The sequence below is a fragment of the Pseudonaja textilis genome, chromosome 1 (assembly GCF_049901715.1).
Source record: "Pseudonaja textilis isolate UNSWEBS1 chromosome 1, rPseTex1.2, whole genome shotgun sequence".
Taxonomy (NCBI): Eukaryota; Metazoa; Chordata; class Lepidosauria; order Squamata; family Elapidae; genus Pseudonaja; species Pseudonaja textilis.
This window is the reverse complement of record NC_141990.1, coordinates 83,765,638-83,789,392: the sequence shown is the minus strand read 5'-3', so window position 1 is coordinate 83,789,392 and position 23,755 is coordinate 83,765,638. Positions and strand designations below refer to the sequence as shown.

General features: G+C 35.2%; 1 protein-coding gene across 1 annotated transcript in view; it reads right to left on the bottom strand.

Annotated features, from left to right (window-relative positions):
• SHPRH (SNF2 histone linker PHD RING helicase) overlaps nucleotides 1-23,755 on the bottom strand; it is a 55,195-nt gene that overhangs the window by 3,916 nt on the left and 27,524 nt on the right. The window contains exons 15-28 of the mRNA XM_026705628.2: nucleotides 18,301-18,389; nucleotides 15,771-15,863; nucleotides 14,988-15,095; nucleotides 12,947-13,089; nucleotides 12,018-12,191; nucleotides 11,574-11,636; nucleotides 10,954-11,179; nucleotides 9,716-9,859; nucleotides 8,920-9,021; nucleotides 7,409-7,480; nucleotides 5,985-6,173; nucleotides 5,452-5,544; nucleotides 5,126-5,212; nucleotides 2,469-2,647 (exon numbers count right to left, since the gene is read on the bottom strand). Of these exons, the coding sequence (XP_026561413.2) occupies nucleotides 2,469-2,647; nucleotides 5,126-5,212; nucleotides 5,452-5,544; nucleotides 5,985-6,173; nucleotides 7,409-7,480; nucleotides 8,920-9,021; nucleotides 9,716-9,859; nucleotides 10,954-11,179; nucleotides 11,574-11,636; nucleotides 12,018-12,191; nucleotides 12,947-13,089; nucleotides 14,988-15,095; nucleotides 15,771-15,863; nucleotides 18,301-18,389 (1,762 nt within the window). The remainder of the gene's footprint in view (nucleotides 1-2,468; nucleotides 2,648-5,125; nucleotides 5,213-5,451; nucleotides 5,545-5,984; nucleotides 6,174-7,408; nucleotides 7,481-8,919; nucleotides 9,022-9,715; nucleotides 9,860-10,953; nucleotides 11,180-11,573; nucleotides 11,637-12,017; nucleotides 12,192-12,946; nucleotides 13,090-14,987; nucleotides 15,096-15,770; nucleotides 15,864-18,300; nucleotides 18,390-23,755) is intronic.

Below are 23,755 nucleotides of genomic sequence, written 5' to 3'. Positions count from 1 at the left end.
AAAATTTAGGCCTATTTAAACCATGTGTTTCCCCGCCATTTCTCACATCGTTCATTAGAACTACACGAGGTGAAGAGAAATGGGGGGGAAGGGCAGGGGGGATGGGGAGAAAACTTTAATAGTGCCCTGTAGGTAGCCTAGGCTAGAATACCCCAATAGCCGATAGAAGCTCCCTGAAGGCAGAATCCCCAGCTGCTTCGGGGCGATGCGTGGCTGCCCGTGTCCCCTCGCCTTTAGGCAGTCTCTTTCGGGCGATGGAAGCTCCCCAAATGCAGTCACCAGTCACTTCGATCGGCCGGTAGAAGCAGCCATGGGGCGAGCGCACACACACACTCCCCTCGCCACGAGGCCGCTTCTATCGGCCGATCGAAGTGGCTGGTGACTGCATTTGGGGAGCTTCCATCGCCCAAAAGAGACTGCCTAAAGGCGAGGGGACACGGGCAGCCACGCCTCACCCTGAAGCGGCTGGGGACTCTGCCTTCAAGGGAGCTTTTGTCTGCTGATAGAAGCGGCCTCGCGGCGAGGGAGTGTGTGTGTGCGCTCACCCGAGGCGCTTCTACCAGCCAAAGTGGCTGGTTACTGCATTTGGGGAGCTTCCATTGCCCGAAAGAGACTGCCTAATGGCGAGGGGACACGGGCAACCACGCCTTGCCCCGAAGTGGCTGGGGACTCTGCCTTCAAGGGAGCTTTCGTCTGCCGATAGAAGCGGCCTCATGGCAAGGTACATGCGTATGGGCTGCTCTAGGTGGGGGAGGAAATTAAGTCACCCCCGAAAGGACGGCCTAGCCTTTTTTTCAGGGATCAAAAAAAAAAAAAAAAGGCCCAGCCTTATTTTGTGAGAAACACGGTATACATATAACATATTTAACACACCTTCCTCCTCCTATTTTCCCCACCAAAACAACCCTATGAGATGGGTTGGGCTGCAAGAGCGTGGCTGGCTCAAAGTTGCCCAGCTGGCCTTCATGACTAAGACAGAACCTGAAGTCACGGTTTCCTGCTTTTTAGTCTGGTGCCTTAATATTAAAGCAACTGGCTTTAATGTTGTTTTAACCTTAGATATCCTCCATACATTCATGTTAATGTTAAACTACTTAGGGTACGATAGATGGAATCCAGAAGTTGCAACTGATACAAGGCAAAAGAATTGCATAATATTTATTCTGAAAGATCTGTAGTAGCTGCCCATTACCCACTAAGAACAATTTAAAAAGGAATTTTAAATTGAAATGATTTAGAGCCTGACTATCTGAAGGACATTGTCTTTCTAACAATGAATTTGTCATATCAACATAAAGGTCCCACTGCCAAAAGGTTGGTTAACTGGCATGTAGGGGATAGATTTATGAGAAAATCTGTAAATATTAAATATGTTAATATAGTATTGAGTTATATATCAACGTTTTGGAGTTTGATAGTACATCAGGAATTGTGGTTGAATTGGGCATGGAGGATGGCAAAAAAAAAATTATATGAAGAAAATAGAGAAGTGGTATTAGTCCAGATAATAAAGGAATGGTTATTGTACATGTGTGTTTTGGAAAAGGGGATATTTTCTGCTAATTAAAGGTTGTGGATATGTGTTCTTATGGTAGAGATTCTGTAATAACTTGATAAACTAGTGGCTATTGTTGAATATAAAATAGAAAGATATAAATATATTATTTTCCATATTAGTTTGCATATTTAGCTTGTACTCTTTAATTTTTTTCTTTAAGTTTCAATATTGTTTTGTTACAAAAATATATTGAAAATATATTCTAATTAAAATACTTAATAAAATTATTTTCTTTAAATGTAGGGGACAGCCTTGTTCTAGAATTCCTGAGTTACAGAATGTTTTCTCTGGGAAGATGTATTCTTCTGGTTTTTAGAAAATGACAATATTTTAATTGTTAACTGATTTGCATGATGTTGACTTTACCATCATATTTTATATTTTGTTATTTTTTTATTAGCTACATGTAATATATATGTGCAAAAAGGCAAAGAATAATTGTAATAATTTAAGTAACAGGTTAAAAAAAATGCTGTCACTGTTTAAAATAGAACGGTACAGTACTGAGTTTAAGTATCTACTCTGAAGTCAGAGCAAGTAAGTGTTTTCTTACATTTTCTAATATAACTTTAAATTACTTTAACTTAACTGGAGTCACTATTAAATCCTAAACTAGCTCCAGTTTCTTTTTTTTCCCGCCACTGGTATTAAAATGTCATGTCTGAAAAATTTTCCCCCACCTATATACATAATTGATCCTTATTGGGATTATGGTGTGAGTACATACATTCACAGGGGTAACTGTCAACTATTGACTGGTAAGTCCCAGTCCTATCACATTAGAAGTGGAAAAAACTAAAATAAGTGAATGTAATTGACTGATGTCACTGGTTGGCAAAAAAGGAACAAGAGCCTCTAAACCCTTTATGACGCTGGGATTAGATTACATAAATCAGATTTTAGAACATACTTAGTTTGCCCAATACGATGCACTCTGCCAATGGCCTGTAATTCATGTGCTGGATTCAATATGGGCTCAACCAGCAGTACCTGGGTTGCTTCAATTATGTTTAGACCATTAGAACCAGTATGGAGAGGCAAAAGCAGTATGTTGATCTTGGGATCATATTTAAATGCAGAGAGGTTTTCCTAGAAGATAAAAATATTATTGTATCATTTCAGCAAAAGAAAAGGTGGGGGGGGGGAAGAGAGAACAAATATAAATTCACCACTTTGCAGTATATTAAATAAACATAACTAAAGTTTAGTGACAATAAATCTTAACTGCCTTACACATAGAAAACAGCCAATGTGATGTGTAAGCATAATATGGGCTCCTTGTTATCCCTGACTAAAAAAATTTCCCACGATACTGTGCATAAATTACTCTCCTATTTTGAATTAATCGGTTTAAGCAATTCCTTCACTGCATTAACTGCAAAAAGTGTCCATTCAAATGGAATTTTAGATTGGTTTCAGTTTGCCTAAGGTTATCCAAAATTAACCTCATCTTTAAAAAGTAGGCTTATACTTTATTACATGGTACAGTTAAAGCTGGTCCCTAGAGTTTGCAAACTATTGATTTTTAGTCAAATGCAGCTTTTCTGTGCAGTAAGATTATACAAATACAAATAATTCAATTGGAATAGAAAAAAGATACTATTCACCCTTGTTTTAAAGATAAAAAGGAATATAGCATGACAAAAGATGATAGGAAGTTACTATATATTAAACTTCAATCAGGTATAGGGAATGGTGCCCATCATCAGCCATCCCTCTGATTATTATAGTGAATGTCCTTTGATGTTGTCCAGACCAGGAAACAACACTCCATAAAATACTAGAACTACATTTTATTGAGATAAGCTATATTCAGAGAATCCTGCAAGTTTATGTTTTTTTTTCCTTCCATTTTATATCCCAAAGAGTCGAGGGCGAGATAGCCCGAGTCTCTTATTTTTCTTGTGCCAGAGCTCAAGGAATGCTTCTGGACTTTTTGTTTTTGTAATGGCTATTGCATATTTTCCTTAAAGTCATCTTCATGATTCCCAACAGTGAAGGCTTACAAGGAACCATAATAGGCACAATTTCTTCTTAACGCCACTAGTTTAAAGCTAGCACTGGCAGAACTAAGAAGAAATCATAGAGAAGTCATGCTGGCTGGAGAGGAAAGGATTGCAACGGAAGCAAAAGTGATAGGATTTCTTCTTCTTGATTGTGCCACATGGCCCAGCAAGGGAGCAGCCTTCTCTACCAACTTCCTGAGCTTATCAAAAGGTAAGTAAGTGAATGGTGATAGGGTGGAGTATAGAGGCCCATAGGGCCTTGGGGAAACCAAGAGGCAGAGGATGGGGAATTTTGGAGGATGGGGAGGTCTCCTGAAGTACCTACAGAGCATTTACTGCTGAAATTAAGCTTACCTTGGTGGAATAAGTCATAACTCTATCTGGGTTTAGGTAGCTTCTGAAGATTGCAAGCCAAAAATATCCAAGCTTTAAAACTACACTTTAGAACAAGGATCTTCAAACTTGGCAAGTTTAAGACTTGTGGACCTCAACTCCCAGAATTCCTGAACTAACATGACTGGAGGAGGAATTCTGAGAGTTGAAGTCCACAAGTCTTAAAGCTGTCAAGTTTGAAGACCACTGCTTTAGAACTTCACAATTACTTATCTGTAATTCTATACAGATGCCAAAAGCAGAATCACAACTTCAAGACAGCAGGAATGGATTACCTAACATCTAATTTGGAATGATTAGCAGAAAAACTAGAACACCTGTTGATAACTATAGAATCAACAAAAACATGGCCAACATGGCCACTAAGGAATAACTATAAACATGGCTGATCTCTGATTTAATCTCATTGAGGACTTATAAGACACATAGCTGATGAATTACTATTCAGCCTTTGCTTGAAGACATCCTATGAATAATAGCTCGCATTACTGGGGAGTTGATTACATTATCAAATTGCTCCTATTGTTAAGAAGATTTTTCTAAACATGAAATGCCCTTTTTGGGTAGTTGAAGAGTGCCATAAAATCCACTTTCAATCTTTTCAAAGCTAGACAAACAACACAATACAACACAACCCAGGTTCCTCCTGACCAAAGCAGAATAGAAAAATTAAGTACTGTGATTTGAAATTATGCTTATTATAATTCAGCCTAAAACTGCATTTGCATTTTTCTAGTAAACAAAGAAGTGATTCAGGTAAGAATAAAATAAAGCAATCACAAAGTATGACAGGCAAGCCTCATTAGAAAGAGAGGAAATAGATCAAGATAGAAAAATGCAGGGAGGAATGGGAAGCTAGATAGGATAAAATCTGACTTACTTGTTCCCACCATCCTAGATTATGGGGGCATTAATTAATATCTTGGATATATGCCTCTTTTACATCAAACTGTAATAAACTGATGAATGATGTTAAATTTGTACTTGATTCTTATTTTACAACCTAATATCTTATTTATCTTCCCCTTTTCCTTTAATTTATAGTTACTTTAGAAACTAAATTATTTTCACAGTTCAAATATGAATTACTTTGGTACAAATGTCTGTTATCCTTACTATATTAGTATTAAGATGGAAAAAGAAAACATAACAATAATGAAATTGATACCTGAAATTTGTGAATTCCATTGATTTGAGCAAAGTCCATGTTATTATCATGCAAAGCTTTTGCAATGATATCGAGCACATCTTGCCACTGCAAAATGTAAAGGAAAGTTGTTCACATATTACAAATAAGATGGATAGTTGTACTAGATAGGGGAGCTTTCTTGTTTATTACTTCAAAAATAAGTAGTAGTACAGCCAAGTATACAATTGTCAATGCTAACCAGATTTAGCTTCAATCAATCTCATTTTATTTATTAATACTCCAGAACCCAGTTGAACAACACATTCACAAACTGATCTTTTATAATTTCAAAATGTTTGAAATACCGTTGAGAAAACAAGAGCTTTTGCCCCTGGATCTTTGAACTGAATTTTCTTTAAAGTTCGGACCACAGCTTCCACTTTAGTTGAGTGGCTTCCCTTTCATGAAAAATAAAATAAAAATTAGTCCGTTTATTCAATACAGATCATACTAAAATTACAGAGTAACATTATGTATTATATGTTTTACAAAACTGTTTATAGCGTATCAATTCATGTATACCAGGAAACACAGACATATGACCTGAGATGTTTTGTGTGGCTATCAAGTTATTATGAAACTGTTCCTATGAACATGATCCAGCCAATTGATATATCCAGTTACTCTGGATGCCAAAATTAAGAACTAGAATAACTTAATAAATTAAAAAAATCAAAAATTTCACGTGCCATTTGAAAGGCCAGAGAACTGTCTCTAGATAACATATATTTTGACACAAAAATGTTGTGAAAAGTACTAATTCCACAAAACTGACTTCCAAATAAATAAAATGTAAATTTTTCTTAATGAAATCATCTATAATTCACATTGTGTCTACCTTCACAGGTATATCATCTTCTTGGTTTGGGGTCTCTGCTGTGAAGACATAGGAGATTTCTTTATGTGAAGTTGTTTGCCTGCAGATGGCACACTTTATTGAACTTCGGCGGGTGCCAACACTGTATTGTTCTATAATAATAGCTATGCATTCATTACAGAAACAATGTCCACATGTCAACACTGCCCACTAGATGGGAGAAAAATAAGACAAAATACTTATTTGTTATTCATATAAACCAACAAGAAAAGGACTACTAAGTTGTTTAAAAAGAAAGTGAAAAGATACATACGTATGTAATTTTTAAATTAACCAGCTAGCCTGAACAGGTGCTCAGGGGCCTAATGATAGATTTCTCACTCAGATTTAAGTACCACATTAAAAATAATGAAATCTTACAAATAACTGAAATATAAGACCTGAATTTCTTTGATTGCTCCATGATATTTAATGACATTCGTCATATTTAATCTGCATTTAATATTTTGCAATTTTAATCTGCTTTTATATTGATAATTGTTTTATATCTCTATTTTTACTATATATTGCTATAGTTTTTTATTTAAGTGTCAAGAGTTGTTTCGGATAGCAAGATGCATGGCATATATGTTTAATAACTAAAAAATAAATAAGCAATACATTGTTCAGTATGGTCATATAAAAGTATGATGGGGCAAGTGTACCATACACATAAACATCAAAACAAACAAATGAAAAAGAAATCAAACTTCTGAGAGAGGGTTTTTCATTTGGAGGGCAGGGTGAAGACCCATTGTCAGAATGACATGAAGGCCCAAAAATTAACTTCCAGGGCAAAATATAATTTTGTTTTCATTTTATGAAACTTTAAATTTATTTAAATACAACTCATGCACTTGCTGTAGGAGTCTTTTTTATTGTATTAGAAATTAAAATTTAGCTACAATATTCAGAAAAGTTTAAAAAGCTATAGCCAAGGTTTCTTTTGCTTGTAAAATGTGCAAATATTAGAGGAAAAAAACAGCTAATTATGTAGATTTGCACATCAACTTTTAATATTTAAAAAAAGAACAAAAACTTTTACACAACACTAACATTCTATGAATGCCTAGGATATCTGCTCAGTGGCCTGATGTTTCATCAGGCAGTGCCATATACTTCATCATTTTCAGAATTTTAAGAGACAGATGTAGAAGCATAAACATATTTCTATATGAAAACTATAATACTTGACAATGTCAGGATGCAACATTTTGGATACACATTCTATGTTTTGCAATTCCGTGGTCCAACAGAATACTTTTTAAAAAATAAATACAGAACTATAATCATATAGGATTGTTTTGAAAAACAACAGATTTGTAAGTATTGTTTGGATAAAGAAAATTATTTCACATATTCCAATAATGAACAAAATTATCTACTAAAAAGGTGCATAATTTTACCTGTTTTCCCAACTGCCGTGCACAAATTGGGCAGGGCTCTGGATTAACTCCTCCAGTTGTTTTATCTTGAGACTATGTGAACATTAAAGAAAAGCATTTTACAGTAAAAGTAAAAGAATCAATTATGTTCTATTTAAAATAATTATCTAAGTAATTTGATGTTAATATTATTCATTTTTATTAATCAAATATATTATTTCATAATTATCAAACATGAAACAATTCTCAGAAAAATGAAAGAATGTAGATGGATCCAAAGAGATATAAATAGAATTAAAAATGGAATGCAAAATGATAGAAAACATTTCAAAGGAGTACAGCTTGAAAGCCTATTACAGTATGAAAAATATACTGGCCAACTTCATTTAAGAGTCATGATGACCTTATGTTTCAGAGCTGATATGAGAGGTAATTTAAAGAAAATGAAACTATAACTCTTTGAGTTCAATCATAAAGTGTTTTTAAAGACATCTTAATTCAAGTGTCTATTGAACAACAACCAATATCATGTATCTCATCTCTGTCCACGTGGTATACTCAAACATGATGCATCCACTTAAACTATGTCACTTTATGGGACCTTGGAAGTATGCCTATTGTGTTGCAATACCTGCTCTGTGGAACATTGTTAAAAGGGATAATTGGGCACACATTGATTGTGGAGCCCTCTTCCACTGTATAGTTGGTGTTCTGTTCTTATTGTCATTTATGTTCTTTCTTATATGTTCTCATATATTGCTTTTATTTAGAAGCTGCCTAGAACCATCAAGATGTCAGATGGCCTTGAAATCTGACAAAATAAATAAATAAAACCCAAATATGTGCATCTTTTCTTAGTGTCTGGATTTTATTACTCAAGTGTAATATAGCTAAATTGTAATATAGCTCTTATAGTGTCTGAAAAATTAGGCAGTCTTTGGCCATCCGTCAATAAGTCCACTGTTAATTGCAATACACTATAATGTCTTGTTCTGTTCTAATTTAATGTTTTAATTTTATTCTGGTTCTTATAAAATATTGAACTGTAATATACAATTGTAATTATGGGTTGATGCACAGTAAGGCAGATGTTCAGATTAAATTTGGCATTTCTATTCAGCTATCAAGTCCTTCCCCCAAGGATCTGTGCTAGGCAGATGTGGATATTTGATGGTAAACCCTAGTAGCAGTTATTATTACTAATTCCAGGCAGGCTGGAATTCACTGACACGATCCTAGTGAATTGACAATTGTAAGCAATGCTTTCATGCTGTTTAACAATAGCTAGCAAACACTATATTTAAATATTTTAAAATCCAAGAAATAGGCCTCAAGAAAAAATCCTATCTTCAAAATAATTTCTCCTACCCTCATGCATTCCCATTGTATTGGTCTTTGGTTGGTTTATGGCCAGAAACTGTATAGGATCACACCAACTGAATATAAAACCCAATGCATCTGGACACACTGACAGGGATGTCCCAAAGGATTACGCAATAGTATAATGTAAACCCAAGAAAGTTCAATCTTACCTTTTCCAAATTATTGAGGTAGAGTAGCTGGCCTAGTTTCTTCTGGAGCTGTGATTTGGCAACCGCTTTGTCATTCAAAAGTTTCACTCTATTTTGTTCTACCTAGAAACAAAGTTTATTTTCAAAAATCTCCTATTACATTGTGAAAATACTTCTCTAGCATTACAGCTAATTAACAAATATCTGTTTCGTTTAAAACTATTCTGTCTTTCAACCACCATCAACTGCAGCAACAGGAAGTTCAGATGGAGAGAAAAGTGTATGACATACATTATATGACATGGTTTGATTGTCTTACTATTGCTCCTCCTGTTCTAGTTTAAAATTGATTTAATTTTGAACTGTTTTATGGTGTTTTTATTGTAAACAACTTTGAAGAACTATTAAGGCCAAAGAGCAACCTATCTGCTATATACAAACAAATCTAAAGCCTGTGACTTTCAACATTATAATACAAGAGTTGGTTAGAAAAATTAATAAATACAGGCATATTTCATTTTATTCCACTTTGCAGATGTGTTTTTTTACAAGACTCTTCAGCAGCAAAATGATTATGACTCACTGAAAGATGAGATGGTGATGAGCATTTTTTAGCAATAAAGCTTTTATAGGAATAATGCTAATGCTCACTTAATAGACTACAGTATAGTGTAAACGTAATTTTGATACATAATGGAAAGCCAAAAAAGTCATTACTTGCTTTATTGCAATGTTCTGAAACAGAACCTGCAATATCACTGACGTATACTTGTAGCTGTGTTGAATGTTAGGAGTTTTTAGTTTCAGATTATGTTACCTCATGTGGTTCAATTATGTGAAGAACAGGGTGATTGGGTTTTGGCTCTTCTGGATGACGCATTCTGAGGCGTTCGGTGGCCATAGCAAGTTCATCAATGGCAGAGACATGATCTCTTAAGACCATCCAGTATTCATGAAGTAACTGAAAGATTAATTATTTTGATCAGGAAAAAAAAATTCTTCAAGTTGTGTTCAACAAAACGTATCTCAACATTTGTACAGATTCTAAAATAACAGGGGCAGAAAATAGAATAGGGAGCAGTAACTTAGATTTCCCTCTCTGTGTGCATTATATGACAAGCAACTGCATCTCTAAAGAACACAGGAAAACAATAAAACTATGCAAAAAATCTCTACCAGTAATCTCTACCAGTAATCTCTACCTAAATATATTCATATATGTGCATATGTATGTGTATATGTACACGCACAAACTCAGATACACATATCTCCTTAACATACATGGACACTCACATTATTACAACCCTGCAACTCCTAGAGAAGTAATCCAAGCAATTATGTCCCATTTGTAAATATGAATTAGAAACAATATACATCTTGCTTAAAGATATGTAGCACATAACTCATATTATGTCAGTGAACTTTTTGAATCATTGTTTTTCATAATGAAATTTTTGGTATTGTGTTACCAGAAGAAATACACTTTAGCTGATGTTTTAATCTCAAATGATACTGTTATGTTATGCAGGAATTTAGGATATAAATTACATTTAAATAATGTCATGGAAATCAAACAGATATCTGTACACATGTCATGGATACATTTGTACACATATTTGAAAGTTAGTCTCCTATTTATTTTCAAACAACCAAAAATGAAGAAATTGTTTCCCAATTTTAATACTGATCGATGCCAGCAGTTTCAAATTCCTTACATTCCAAACAACTATTTCTTACTGGATAAAGCAAGTTGATGCATGAGCAATAGGATTACTTTAAAAGTCAAGTATATATAGACAACCACCTCTGCCTTATACCCCTGCTATTAACAAATTATCCTAGACACTAGATTTATTCTATTTAGCATACCTACTCTCGATAAGAACCCATGTATCTCTCTAAATGTGGCGATGTTTTTTTCTACCATCTACAGATCATCTGTGTCTTACAATGGTATATAGTTTCAGGTTATGCTCGAATTGTCCACGTGCCTGGTACCAAGCAACTATTCTTTATATTAAGATTTTTCTGAGATTTTTTTTCTTCTTGTTATACCTTATATTCCTTTTTCCATGCTTCAAAAAGTTCCAAGAAGATGTTGCCTTCTTCAATTGCCTTGGAATCTAGCCTATGAGCTTTAGCAAAAGACAATATCGCTTTCAAGGAGCGCTCAGTTTCACTCGCTGCCCAGAGACCTCTGCTGGTGGTAGGCAAACGATCATCAACCAGGCCTTCTTCATCTTCTATCATTTCTTCAAAGATTGCCATCTGGCCTTTTACACTTTAATGCAAAAACATTACAGCTGTCATCGTATCTGAAGATTCTATACATCTTAATAAAAACAAAGATATTGGCAAAACAAAACAAAATATACTTTCTTAACTGGAAAGAGGTGCCACAAGGGCATGAGATGTGACCTCATTATCTCAAAAAACAAACCCATCATACCCAAATATAATTCCTTCTTCAAAGAGCACAGTGACAGAAAGCAATTCATCTAAGCTGTACACACTAAATAAAGGGCACAATAGCTCCTAAAGAAAAGAATGCATCCTTCTTTTGCAGCACTAAAACTCAGAAAGTGCACAGGTGTTTTAAGAAATTTTACTAGTAATTACTTTTGGATGTTTGATTTTGTCATTAAGTGTAATGAAAAAAAGAAAGAAATACTTACGTGTGAGAAAACAGCTTTGATTCATATTCTGTGAACAATTCATCAGCTTTACAAAAGACGCAACTGGAATACAAATTTTACAAAAAGATCAGTAAACAAAGGTGCTTGTTAAGTAAGGAAGCTTCTTCAAAAGAAATATACAAAATCAATTCCCTTTAAATTTTAATAAAAAAAATCAACTAATAAAATTTTTGCTTTTCTATATAAACAAATTGAATAAGATAAAAATGTATGTATTGTGTCAGCTGCACATTGGTTATGTATGTTATGTTAATTAAGCAATTAACTAATAAATTCATAACACAGTATAACAACCAGAATTTGTTAAGTCATAAAGCAATAACACCAATTACAATGTCATGACAGTTTTATCACAACAAACAGAAGAAAAGCAGAATGAAATCTCTGCTTGTTTGGGCCATGGCCAATATTTTTTACACCTACTTGTTTAGTGGCAATCTTACTGGCCGCAGATGGCAGATAGTGGCAGCCTCAATAACTGCTTTGGAAGGAGGTCCTTCCAGATTTTTCACAGCCTCTCTCACTTGCTTCTGCAGTTTCTTCACTTCTTCCATTTGAGTTGTCAAAAGATACTGCAGTCCTCTGCAGTCACGAAATCTAGGAAGAAATAAATAAGTATTCAGGTTAGAATGTTATTTCAGAGAGGATCTATTCGATCATGTATCTGAAATGGATGGGCATTGGTCGCAATCTGCTATTTCCAATGTGGTGTCATAATAAACCACATAGATTTTTAAACAAAATAGCAACTTCCAGAATAAGTTATTTTTAGGGATGCACTTAGATATGTGTAAATTCCATATTATACCTTCAGAACATAAAATGGTTTTACACACACACCACACACATATTTATGCAGAAAAAAAGAAAAGTTGGGAAGATAGAGAGCATACAGATCAATTTACAAGAGAGGTGCTATGAAAAAAGCTATATCCACCAACTCCATAATAGTTGCCATCTTTGTTTTTATGTGCCAGGACAGAAAGTTATTTCCATTTAATTTAAATTATTTTAACACTATTCCTCTGATTGGCTATGGACAGATGACGTAAACTACCCTGAACAGATAAACTACCCTGAACAGACCCACTGGAAGTCTTAAACAGTTAGAGTGGGACTTGTGGTATCATGAAGATGCCAGCTCATGCAATTTTCACATTAACAACCAGCATGATAATTTCTTATGTCTCTCCCACATTTAGCCAAGATTGCTCAGCATGAATGTAAAACCATACAGATCCACTTAATATTGCAAAGCTTATTGCAAATGTTTATGAGTTCTCCCATAAACAACATTATAACTGCAATGAAGAAGTTGAAATTTAGCAACATTTTTTCTATTTGTGACTTACTTATCTGCCATAGAGAGCTTATTCATTTGCTGTTTGTAATTGCTGGTTAGATCATTTTGTACTCGCTGTACAAGCTCCTCATCTATTGCGTACTGTATTGCTGACTGAATCACATCCAACCACCAGGGTGAACTGGAGCGTATCTGGGATATAGCAGAAAAATTGTGTCCATAAATAAATGTCCCTCATGCTTTCCTGGACCAGGTTGTATCATTAACAGTACCATGAGCTCAAACTAATGATGAGAAAAAAATGTCTTCTTCAAGTATCAAAGAAAAAATACATTATGCAGAGAAACTGAGCAGTAGTATGTCTTAAAAAATAAGAACATCCTACATGGATATGCAATAACACAGGCCCAGATTGTTTTAACAAGTTCTGATGTAATGCAATATTATGCTAGGGAAACTTCAGCAACTTCCTTAATAATTTTAAGTCAACCTGAAAAATCCAGCTCTAGATATGTTTGTCAATGTGTTTATCTGTATCAATTTTTGATAGCTATTAATATTTCCATCTTGCAGGGTATGTGCCCATGTATAACCAAAGCTGCCTTTCAAAAATAGTCTGACAATGTATTTTTTCTTGTGCCTAGCATGCCTGGTAGAACAAAGGACTATAACAACAACTTCCTACTATTGGATCAATACCAAGTTACAAAATTCCTATCTATCACCACCTACTCTATGAAATGCTTTAAAAAAAAGTAAATGCTCCAGATACCTTAAGGTAGTTACTGAAGAAAAAAAAAAAGATCTATGTGAAGCATAGGTTTTAATCCCTGAAAAACAGCACATTCAAAGACATTGCCTTGTGAATAATCCATTGCTAATGCTTCCAAAGATGAATGCCTCCATGATTCAATGAGTCATTCCATAACTACATCTGTCATTTCTAGTGTTGTACAATGCTCTCTCTAGCATGGAGAAATAGAGTGTCAGACTTTGACCAGCAGGCATGGCCAAAGTCCCCGCTGAGCTGTGAAGCTCAACCATCTGTACTGTCTTACCTCATGTCAATTTTATGAAGTTAGGCTAAAACATCTAACTGAGCTCATTGCAAAAGCAGAATGTAAGTATGATATCACATTTTCTTAAGATCTTAAATGATAACATGTCCTTAGTTTCCTTAGTGTAAAGATAGCTTCTGATTTGGGGTATAGAGGAATAATCCAAAGTATTGACCCTCACAACTGGTCTGGTAGATAAGGAATCAAAGATACACATATTTTTATCTCCATGCTGAGGCTCCAAGATTACCTTATGGTTGAGCTTCATGCAAAATATAAGTTAAGGAGCTGATACGGCAATCAGCTTCTGATTGATTAGTATGTGATTTGGATGTCTGTATCATATTAAATCTGGAGGAATTACTACACTCAGTGTGTACTGTTCTGTTCTCAGTTTGGTATAGAGGCAGCATCTAATAATAGCATATACATAAACTAAACTGAAACGTAGGAACACAGACAATAGCTGAAACTATAATAAATGCATTATGTTTTTATAAAGAATTCTTTGGAGACACAGTTACTGTCCTAGCAGATAATTCTAATGTGGAAACATTTTTAAAGTTATCTGACTACATGATGGCAATATGTGTTTTAACAATTTGGCTAAATTAGTCTTAGAATTATTTCTAAGCTAGATATTTTTGTACCTTGTCTTCTTGATAAAGGAAACAAATAAGATGTGACCACTACTTAAACATTTCTAAAGAATCTAATTAGCTGTTGAATGATAGGCTGTTAATAAACACCCTTTAATAAACAACCATATTTTTAATTCATTAAACTTATAACAAAACCTCAATTTGTGCTGTGCAAAACATTTCAAATTAAACCATTCTGAATTTGGACTACGACTATTTGAGTGTGAAACTCCTACATGGGATGTGGCATCTTCTCTGAGCATGTTTCTAATTTTTTTCTCATTCAAAACATATGCACATCCTGATTTCAAGATGCCCTGTAAGAAAGGATGCAAAAATATATATCTCTGCAGTTAAAAAGTTAAATCAAATAATGGCAGCCATCTCTTACTTTCCTCTGGAGTTCATGAATTGTCTGTATAACTGGCTGCAAAGCCTGATGAGCTTCAGCAACTTCTGCATTTGATTTACTCATATAATGCTGGCGGAGCTGTTCACACTGCATTTAAATGAAAGATTAGGTAGTCATATAACCTTAACAGAAACTCTTTTAACAAAGAAATACAGTTACTCCTTAGATATATTACTGTAATATATTACTGTAATTAAACAAAGTTATTCTAGAATATTACCCTGTTTTGATTAATGATTTCAATAAAAGACAACAAAGTATAATTAACAGATGTTTTGAGAAGGGGAACAGAATAATTTAAACTCCAGCAGGCCCAACAAAAATTGTTTTTAGAGCAGAGAGGAGTCAGTTATTCATGGTATCAACCACAATGTCTATTAGATAGCCACACTATAGTTTTAATTTCTTCCTCTGATGTTAGTGAGGCAATCTAACTTCAGATGGAGAAATCTGGCTTAAAACTGTTTCTTCTTCACCAATCTTCAAAATCATTTTTCTTCATGGCACTGGAAAGCAAACATCAACAATAATAAAAAGCTAGGAGTTGACATGGGTGTTTCTCAGGAGCACCATGTTCCTAACCCCGTGAAAATTTTTTGCTAGCCCTGGAAGCAATACAGATTTATTACTCTAGATTTTATCATGAAATGTCCCATATGGAAATGTTCTATGTTTGTAGACACAACTTTTCTATTTTTATTTTTATTTTGCAAATTGGTATTCCTTCATACACACCCTGAAATGTATATAATGAACAAGTACCTCTTCCTTAAGTCTGCCATCTCTTAAAGTGGGTGGTATCCCAGGATGATTTGCCGTCAGAAGTTCCATCAGATTGTGTGTAGAATGAAGTCTCTGTCAATGTAACATATATGCCTGTCATGAAGCCTATTATATTTTGAAGACTGTAATAGGGAATTGTTTAATGTGTAACAGATTTGCACACTAAGGAAACTTAGAACATAATTTCTTACTTTTAAATGTGCAGCACTGTATATACACATTTACAGATCAGGGCAATTGACCAGGATGGTTATTTTGTATGGTCAATGATGTAACTTTTATTTTTATTTTTTTTAAAGTAAAGGTCTGTGAGAGTTGCAAGAAATATGGATGATGATGCAATGCAAAATTCTGTTCATTTGAAGGGATTTTGTAGATGGAGGAATGAAAGGTTTTAAAATGGTTGCCCTAAGCCAAACTTTGCCTCTTTTGTCCAAAACATGTATTTCTGAACAGATGAAAACATTTTCACTGCTGAATTTAAATAGTGTACTAAAAGCGCAAAATTTGAGCCGGGAGGTGGGAGCGGTGGGCTCCTTGAATTCATGGCATTCTTTGCTCCAGATTCTGTGTCTGACCTTCACAAACCCTGCCAATAGCCACATCAGAGAAATGGAGAGGGGGAAAAAAAAGTAGGCTTTTAAAATGAAAATGTGTGGTATGGAGCGATATAAATACTGTAAATCAATAACTGGAAAACACACATTATTTCTTTCAAAAGTTTTCAAAGCATTCAGAAGCTGAAATGAAAGAACCATCATTTCAAATTATTGCTGTCAAACACGTGTATACAAATATATCAGTCACCTGGACAATGACAAATAGAGATATACAACCACACAAATTGATTCTATAATTTGTTCTAGAAAATTACTGAACTCAATTCAGTAATCATGGAGAACCACAGAAATGACCTTGGAGAAAGAACACAAATAGTCCTTAATCCATGATTACAATTGGAACTAGAATTTCCATTGCTAAGTGACGCAGCCATAAAGTGACATCATATGACCCCATTGCTTAGTGATGGCAATCCTGGCACTCCACACTACATCATTCAGCAAATTTCACTAGCCATTAGATAAGGATCAAGCCATCCCAAACTTGAACCCTCCCAGCCCTAAGCCTTTGTTCTTCCAAGGTAAGAGACTGTCTCTCCTTCAACTCTAACTGCCTATGTCCCCCATCTCTATTCTTTTGAGCACCCTGCATCCTGCCTTGCAGGGTAGCAAGCAGTCCCAGAAGCACATGGCTCCGGTGCTTCGTGGCATACCACGACTGGAGCTAAAAAAATCCCTGAGCTGCCGCACAGCATGAAGCTGCAGCTGCCCCTGGAAGCTTCCGCACCTGAGAAGTTCCAACAACTGCTGTATCACAGGAAGCACCCCAGCCCAGACCTAGCTGCATTCACCCTTGCCACCCTGAATACCAGGGACCCTGCCACCTGAGCTGACCATCACCATCTTCTTGCTCTCAGTACTGATGAGGTGTGGCTGTTCTGGCCCTGTGAGGCAGCTGCTGGCCAAGTGTGGCCATCTTCTCCAGGTGTCGCAAAAATGGTCATGTGAATTGTAGAACAGTGCATGCCATTTGGAGAGTGGCACCAGCAGGGAGAAGGCCTGGCATGGCCAGCAGCTGCCTTGCGTAATGCCAATCTGGCATATTGTGTCAGCAGAAGATGGTGCAGTTCAACTGGGGGCAGCAGGTCTATGATGTGTAGGGCGGCAGGGGCAATTGAGAAGGGCCCCAGAGGAGCTGGGCAGGGGGCTCAGGTAGAGGAGATTTACCTCAGCAACTTGTAACCTTCCCTGCTGGCTTTCCCAATGACTTCCTAGAGAAGTCAGCAAAGAAAGTTGGGAATAGCAAACGTGATCATGGGGTGCTTGGCAACTGGTCATAAGTTGAAAAGGGTTGCCAATCATCCAGATAGTAATCACCTCCTAACAGCAGGGGTGCTGCAGGAGCTGCAACTTCAGGGACCAGGTGTAAATCCCTTCATTCACCATCGCTATAACTTTGAACAGTCACTGGATGAATAGTCTAAGTCAAGGATTACCTGTATATCAGTAAAGAAGAATACTGACATTTTTTCATGGAACCTGTTTCCTGACCTGGCGTGGTCAAAGGGCTGACCCTAGTCTTGAAAACCGGTAAAGTACCCTGTTCCAAATAGACTGGTGCAATCCTTTCAAAAATACCCATAAAGATTTTAAAAATACCACACTCCAATTAAACTAAAATAAGTAATTGAATGCTAAGTGGAATATTATATATGTACGCTTTGTTCTAAAGAAAGAACTGCATTTATTTAAGGCATTTATGCCTTGTTCTTTAACAGTATTATTTAGATCCATCCGCATCAATCACAATTGCAAAACAAAATGAAATGGAGATGTAATAATTGCCCCATACTTGTTTATTCATAAATGAATTAATAAAGGTTTAGGTTTTTAACACATGTACTAGTCTATGCGCTCTTTCAAAAAAAAACCTCAAATTAGTTACATACTTGCAATGAATCTGTTTTGAGCTTCTCTTTATGTTCTTCAGAGGAACGTAGAACCTCTCTGTACAAATCTGCTGCCAAAGCATATTCTCCTGAAAAATTAGCACATTTCAGATTAGACCATTGCATTTCTATTTTCTGCTTACATAAAATTATATATACATTTTCACTACCATTTTTTAAAGAAGCACCTTTAAATTAAAAAATATACACACGATGCACACATGAAAAGGACTTGAATTATCAAACTTTCACTCCTGGAAATGAAATTTTAAAAAGTCTACCACGGTATTATTATTCCCATAATAAAAAGATGACAATTCTTGAGTCGTTTTCTTCACTGAAGAAGATGTGGTGGAGAAACAATATGAAGCATTAATCAGGGAATTCTTTTGGAATTAACAAACCAAAATGTCCAAAATCCGAAGTTCCATCTTTGCCCTGCCAGTTCTCCCTTGTTCAGCTAGTTCAAGATGAATCTGCCATACATTTGTCTATTTCAGTTACCAGATGGTAAGTCAAATTTCTTACCAAATGGACTTGTGGAATGCTTTCACTGAATTCTTTCTGTTGCTATAATCCTTCTACTAAAACTCAGGTAAATGAAGTGATCAAATAACAGCTTTATATAATTTGTGAAAATTGCTTTTTGCTTGCAGGTTCTCAAAGTATTGTCCTTGCTGTTTCTTGCATGCCTTGTAGCTGAAGTTGGAAAAAATATACCAGGGGATGACTACCATTATCTTTGAAGACAAAATAGGGCCAGGGCAGGTACTAGTGATTAGTTGTGCTATTCTTCAAACAATGAACCCAGCCCAATTCAAGTATAATAGGAAACCACTATCAATTGATATCCATGTTTCTCTTTCTATTCTAATTTTATGACTTCAAACAAATCAGTTCAACCTTTCTTCAAATTTAAACCATATTCCAATGTGCCTGATATTGAAAAGAACCTGCTATTGAAGTTGGATTTCAGATTCTGACCTATTCTTTAAGTTAAACAAATCATAAATTTCAAAGCAGGTATATAATGTGTAACTGTGTTTTTTTAAGCACAAACTTCAAATCCTCTCCTTACAATCATGAAAATATAGAGGGGAGAGGAAATATATAAATCAGACATTCAGGCAGGTTTATTTATGTCCGAGGAAACTGTGGTTTCCCATTGCACTTGAACTCTAAAGTTGAGAACTCCACTTGCCAGTAATTGTAACTTCCATGCAAAATATTATTATATTATTATTTAAAGTTATACTAAAGCTTGAATGACTTGGACAAGACAGTTCCCTTGCATTATCAAAACTATCTGGCTGAAATGGTAAAAATGAGTATGTAGTATTTGTAAACAATCAATATTTAAATATACAATCTCTTTGAAAAATACAAACACAACAACATGCTGAAACATTATTTAAATCCAGTTCATAAGAAATTAAATACAGGTAGTCCTTGACTTACAACTGTTTAGTAATCACTTGAAATTACAACAGCACTGGAAAAAAGTGACTTATGTCCATTTTTCACATTTACAACCACTGCAGCATCATGAGATCAAAATTCAGATGTTTAACAATTAGTTTATATTCATACTTATGACAGTTGCAGTGTCCCAGGTAATGTATTCACCTTTTGCCACCTTCTGACAAGCAGTCAATGGGGAAGCCAGATTCATTTAGCAACCGTGTCACTAACTTAACAACTGCTGTGATTCACTTAACAACTGTGGCAAGAAGTGTCGTAAAATGAGGCAAAATTCACTTAACAAATGTCTCACTTAGCAAGACATTTAAGGCTTAATTACAGTTGTAAGCTGAGGACTGCCATGTCAAGATAACATTAAACTGCGTAACTTATTACAGCTCTGAGCAGATTAAGCTTATGCACTGTTAGTTCAATAGACAGTTAACATCCTGACATAATCTCCTCACATTAGAACTCAAGATCCAAGAATTCATTTCCTTCTCTTCTCAGCACTTATATCCTTTAATGAATTATTTTCCAAAGTTTCACAAGTTGACGTATTAAAACCCAGATTTCCTAAATCCAAATCCATGTGTTCCTGGGAATTTCTTTTTCCTCCCCTCTAACAGACATTGATCAGAGGTGGAGATCACTGTCCTTCCATAAAGACCAATTGGAAAAATAAGTCAAAATGGTGACTTTTACTACATACAGAAATAGGTTTAGATCATAGTAGCACAGTGTTGCAGGCTACTTCTGCTGACTGCCTGCAGTTTGAATCTCACCAGGCTCAAGGTTGACTCAACCTTCCATTCTTCCGAAGTTGGTAAAATGAGGACCCCAGATTGTTGGGGGCAATGTGCTGACTCTTGTTAACCACTTAACACTGTGAAACAATATATAAGTCTAAAGTGCTATTGCTATTTTCCTCAATAAATAAATGTATTTTTTGACACAATTGTTTAATTGGGTTATCTTTACCTAGTTTTAGAACTTATTTGGAGAACAGATCACATTTTAGATTCATATTTATGCAGAAATATTGAAAATCCATACAGTTCACAAACTTTGAAACGCCACTGTATTTTATGCTGAAAGGCAGAGCATATGATCTATGTTTAAGACACACAATTATGGTTTTCCTACTTCAATCTGGTCTTTCAACTCTCATTTCCTTGTTTTTCCTTGCAGGAAGAATTATAGGATATTATTTTCTTCCCCTCTGTTTTGCTACCAGAGCAGGTACTATGACAGGTATCTATGAATGCATTATACTATTCTTCTTCAAGGAAAAAACTGTCTAGTTGCCTTTTGGAAAAAAAATTGAGACAACTATGACCTACATGACTGAGAATCTCCACAGATGTACTTCCCGACAAAGGATTAAATTTATTGGAAATGGTTCGTGAGAGTTTTCTTTTTATTTCATAAATTCATTTGTTGTTTTTCAACTAAAACAAACTGCAAAAAAAGCTATTTCTTAAGAGTAACGTTTCCTTTTGGCATTTAAATCCAGAATTTACATTCACTTGATATTTAAAGGAACGGCAGCAAACTACTGTGGAAAAAAAAAAATATTTCTCACTTCATTTTAAAGAAATCCGGTGAACTTTAGATCAAAGCTGAAGCTGCTTCAAGTTTCATAAAGCCATAAAACAACATATAAGACCAATGCCTTAACAAATGTGTTTTATAATTAGCAATAGGGCGTGGAGGGGGGGGTGTTCCTAGGAAGGATGAGCAAAGAACATCGGGAATGTATGCCAAGTGTATAAAATCCCAGCAAGATCATTCAAGACATGAAGGCTTACCCAGTTGCCCAAACTAGCAGATTCCTACCTTGGACAGCAGCAACATAGAAGATGCTGGAGGCAGATGATTACTTTAGTAACAATGACAAAGGCATTGTTTCATACTGTACAGGATAGTCAAGATAAACCGACTAACAATATAGTTCTGAATGAAAGCCCCTTCAGTTTGGATGCTCCTCAACATGCAGCTCAGAAATGCTGAGAATCTTTTGAATTACTAAGGGTGTCCATGATATGGCTAATTTAAAGCTTTCAGGGCATCTAGTGTAGATGCCATCATTTCATGCAGGGAAAAAAAATCTGAAGTTACAATGATAAAATTACAGTCATAACATGGAATCTAAAAAGCATAAATATGGGGATGTTCAGTATACTGAAAGATGAAATAAAGTTAACTTAATATTGTGTTGATATCTTAGACATCAGAGAATTTAAATGGACTGAAATTGGTTGCTTTCAGAAAGAAGTTTATACTGTTCACTATTTGGGCATAAAAAATAGAGAACACACTAAGCTTTTCAGTTAGTTAAGATGCAGCAAGAACAATACTCAATCACAGTGCAATTAATGATTTAATAGTGTGATTTAGATGTTGCAGATCACTCTTTAATATGAAAATTATCCAAGTTAATATTCCAGCTACTGAAGCAAAAGAAGGGGAGGTTAATGAGTTTAGTGCTCAAGTCCAATTTGAAATTAACAGAATATGCAAGCATACCTGCTGGAGACTGGAATGCCAAAGGGGAAAATATTGAAGATGAAGATATAATTCAACTATATGGGAATTCAACTATATAGGGGAATGACTTTCATTGCTAACACAGTCTTCAAATAACCAAAATGATACCTATAAATATGGATATCACTATACATACGCAGAAATAAAACTAACTATATTACTGGTATAAGGTGATAGCAGAGCTGAATTATAACACCAAACATAGCTAGGGGCTGACTGGGAAAAAGAAGCATGAACTTCTCATGTGCAGGTTCAAAGTTAGGCTAAAGTGAAAAAATAGAAAATCAACCAGAATCCATGATGTGATTTTGAGCATATAGCCACCATTTTTAAGGAGAACATCAAAAGTCATATTGAAGGCTTAAATTTCATAGATAGGGAACTAGAAGAACTGTGGAATGAATTCAAAGGATGAATGTGAAAAGAGACCAAAAAACTGAATAAAGGAAACTGGATATCTGAACAAATGTTCCCTACTAATACTAGAAGAAGTTAAATCACCATCCTATTCATTACGAAGTCAGAACAAATGGATATTTTTTTCTAAACACATTCCATGGCTTGACTGTCTGGAATCTCCTTTCCATAAGGGGCTATAATCTAGCACTATGTTGCTAGAATGTGAAGTTAAAGGTATTATACAATAGTTGCATACTCAACTATCCTTTCTTTGGAATTAGTATGAAAACTGACCTCTTCAATGGCTTCTGTAATTTTTCAGATTTGCTGTCATCCTTTTGGTTAAAACCTTTACAAGCTCTTCTTCTTGCCATATTTTTACAGATATTCCATCAATTCCTGTTCAAGCTGGCTTTAGAAAAGGCCAAAGAACATGAGACATTATTACTGCTGAACAATGGATAATTGAGAAAGCCAAAGAATACCAAGAAGTCAATATGTGTTCCACTGATTGTAGAAAGATCTTTGATTCTGTTGATTATATCAAACTGGAAAGTGTTTAGAAAAATGAGAATCTCAAAACACCTCATTTGTTTTCATGCAAAACCTATTATTCATAAGTCAGGAAGCCACAATCCAGATAGAATGTGGCTGGATATTCTCCCCCTATTTACTCAACCTATACAGATAGTCCTTGCTTACTGAATACTCATTTAATGACTGTTCAAAATTATCATGGTGCTGAAAAATTATTATGACCAAATTAGGATCATTTATGACTTTGACAGTATCTGTCAGTTATGTAATTGCTATTAGTCAGTACATATTGTTCTGTGCCTGATGTATTTTTTTCCTTTTCCTCACTTAAGAATGGAAAGATTGGAGAGAAAGGGATCGCAAGAAAGTAAGCTGTTTGCTCCTCTACATATTGAAAGTAATAGAATTGTGCCAATAGCTCGGGGATGGGAGCCACGACATGCTATTCAAACGGATTACAGTATTCTCTTGAAATTCCTTCGCCAAACTCAACCAACCAATCATTTGC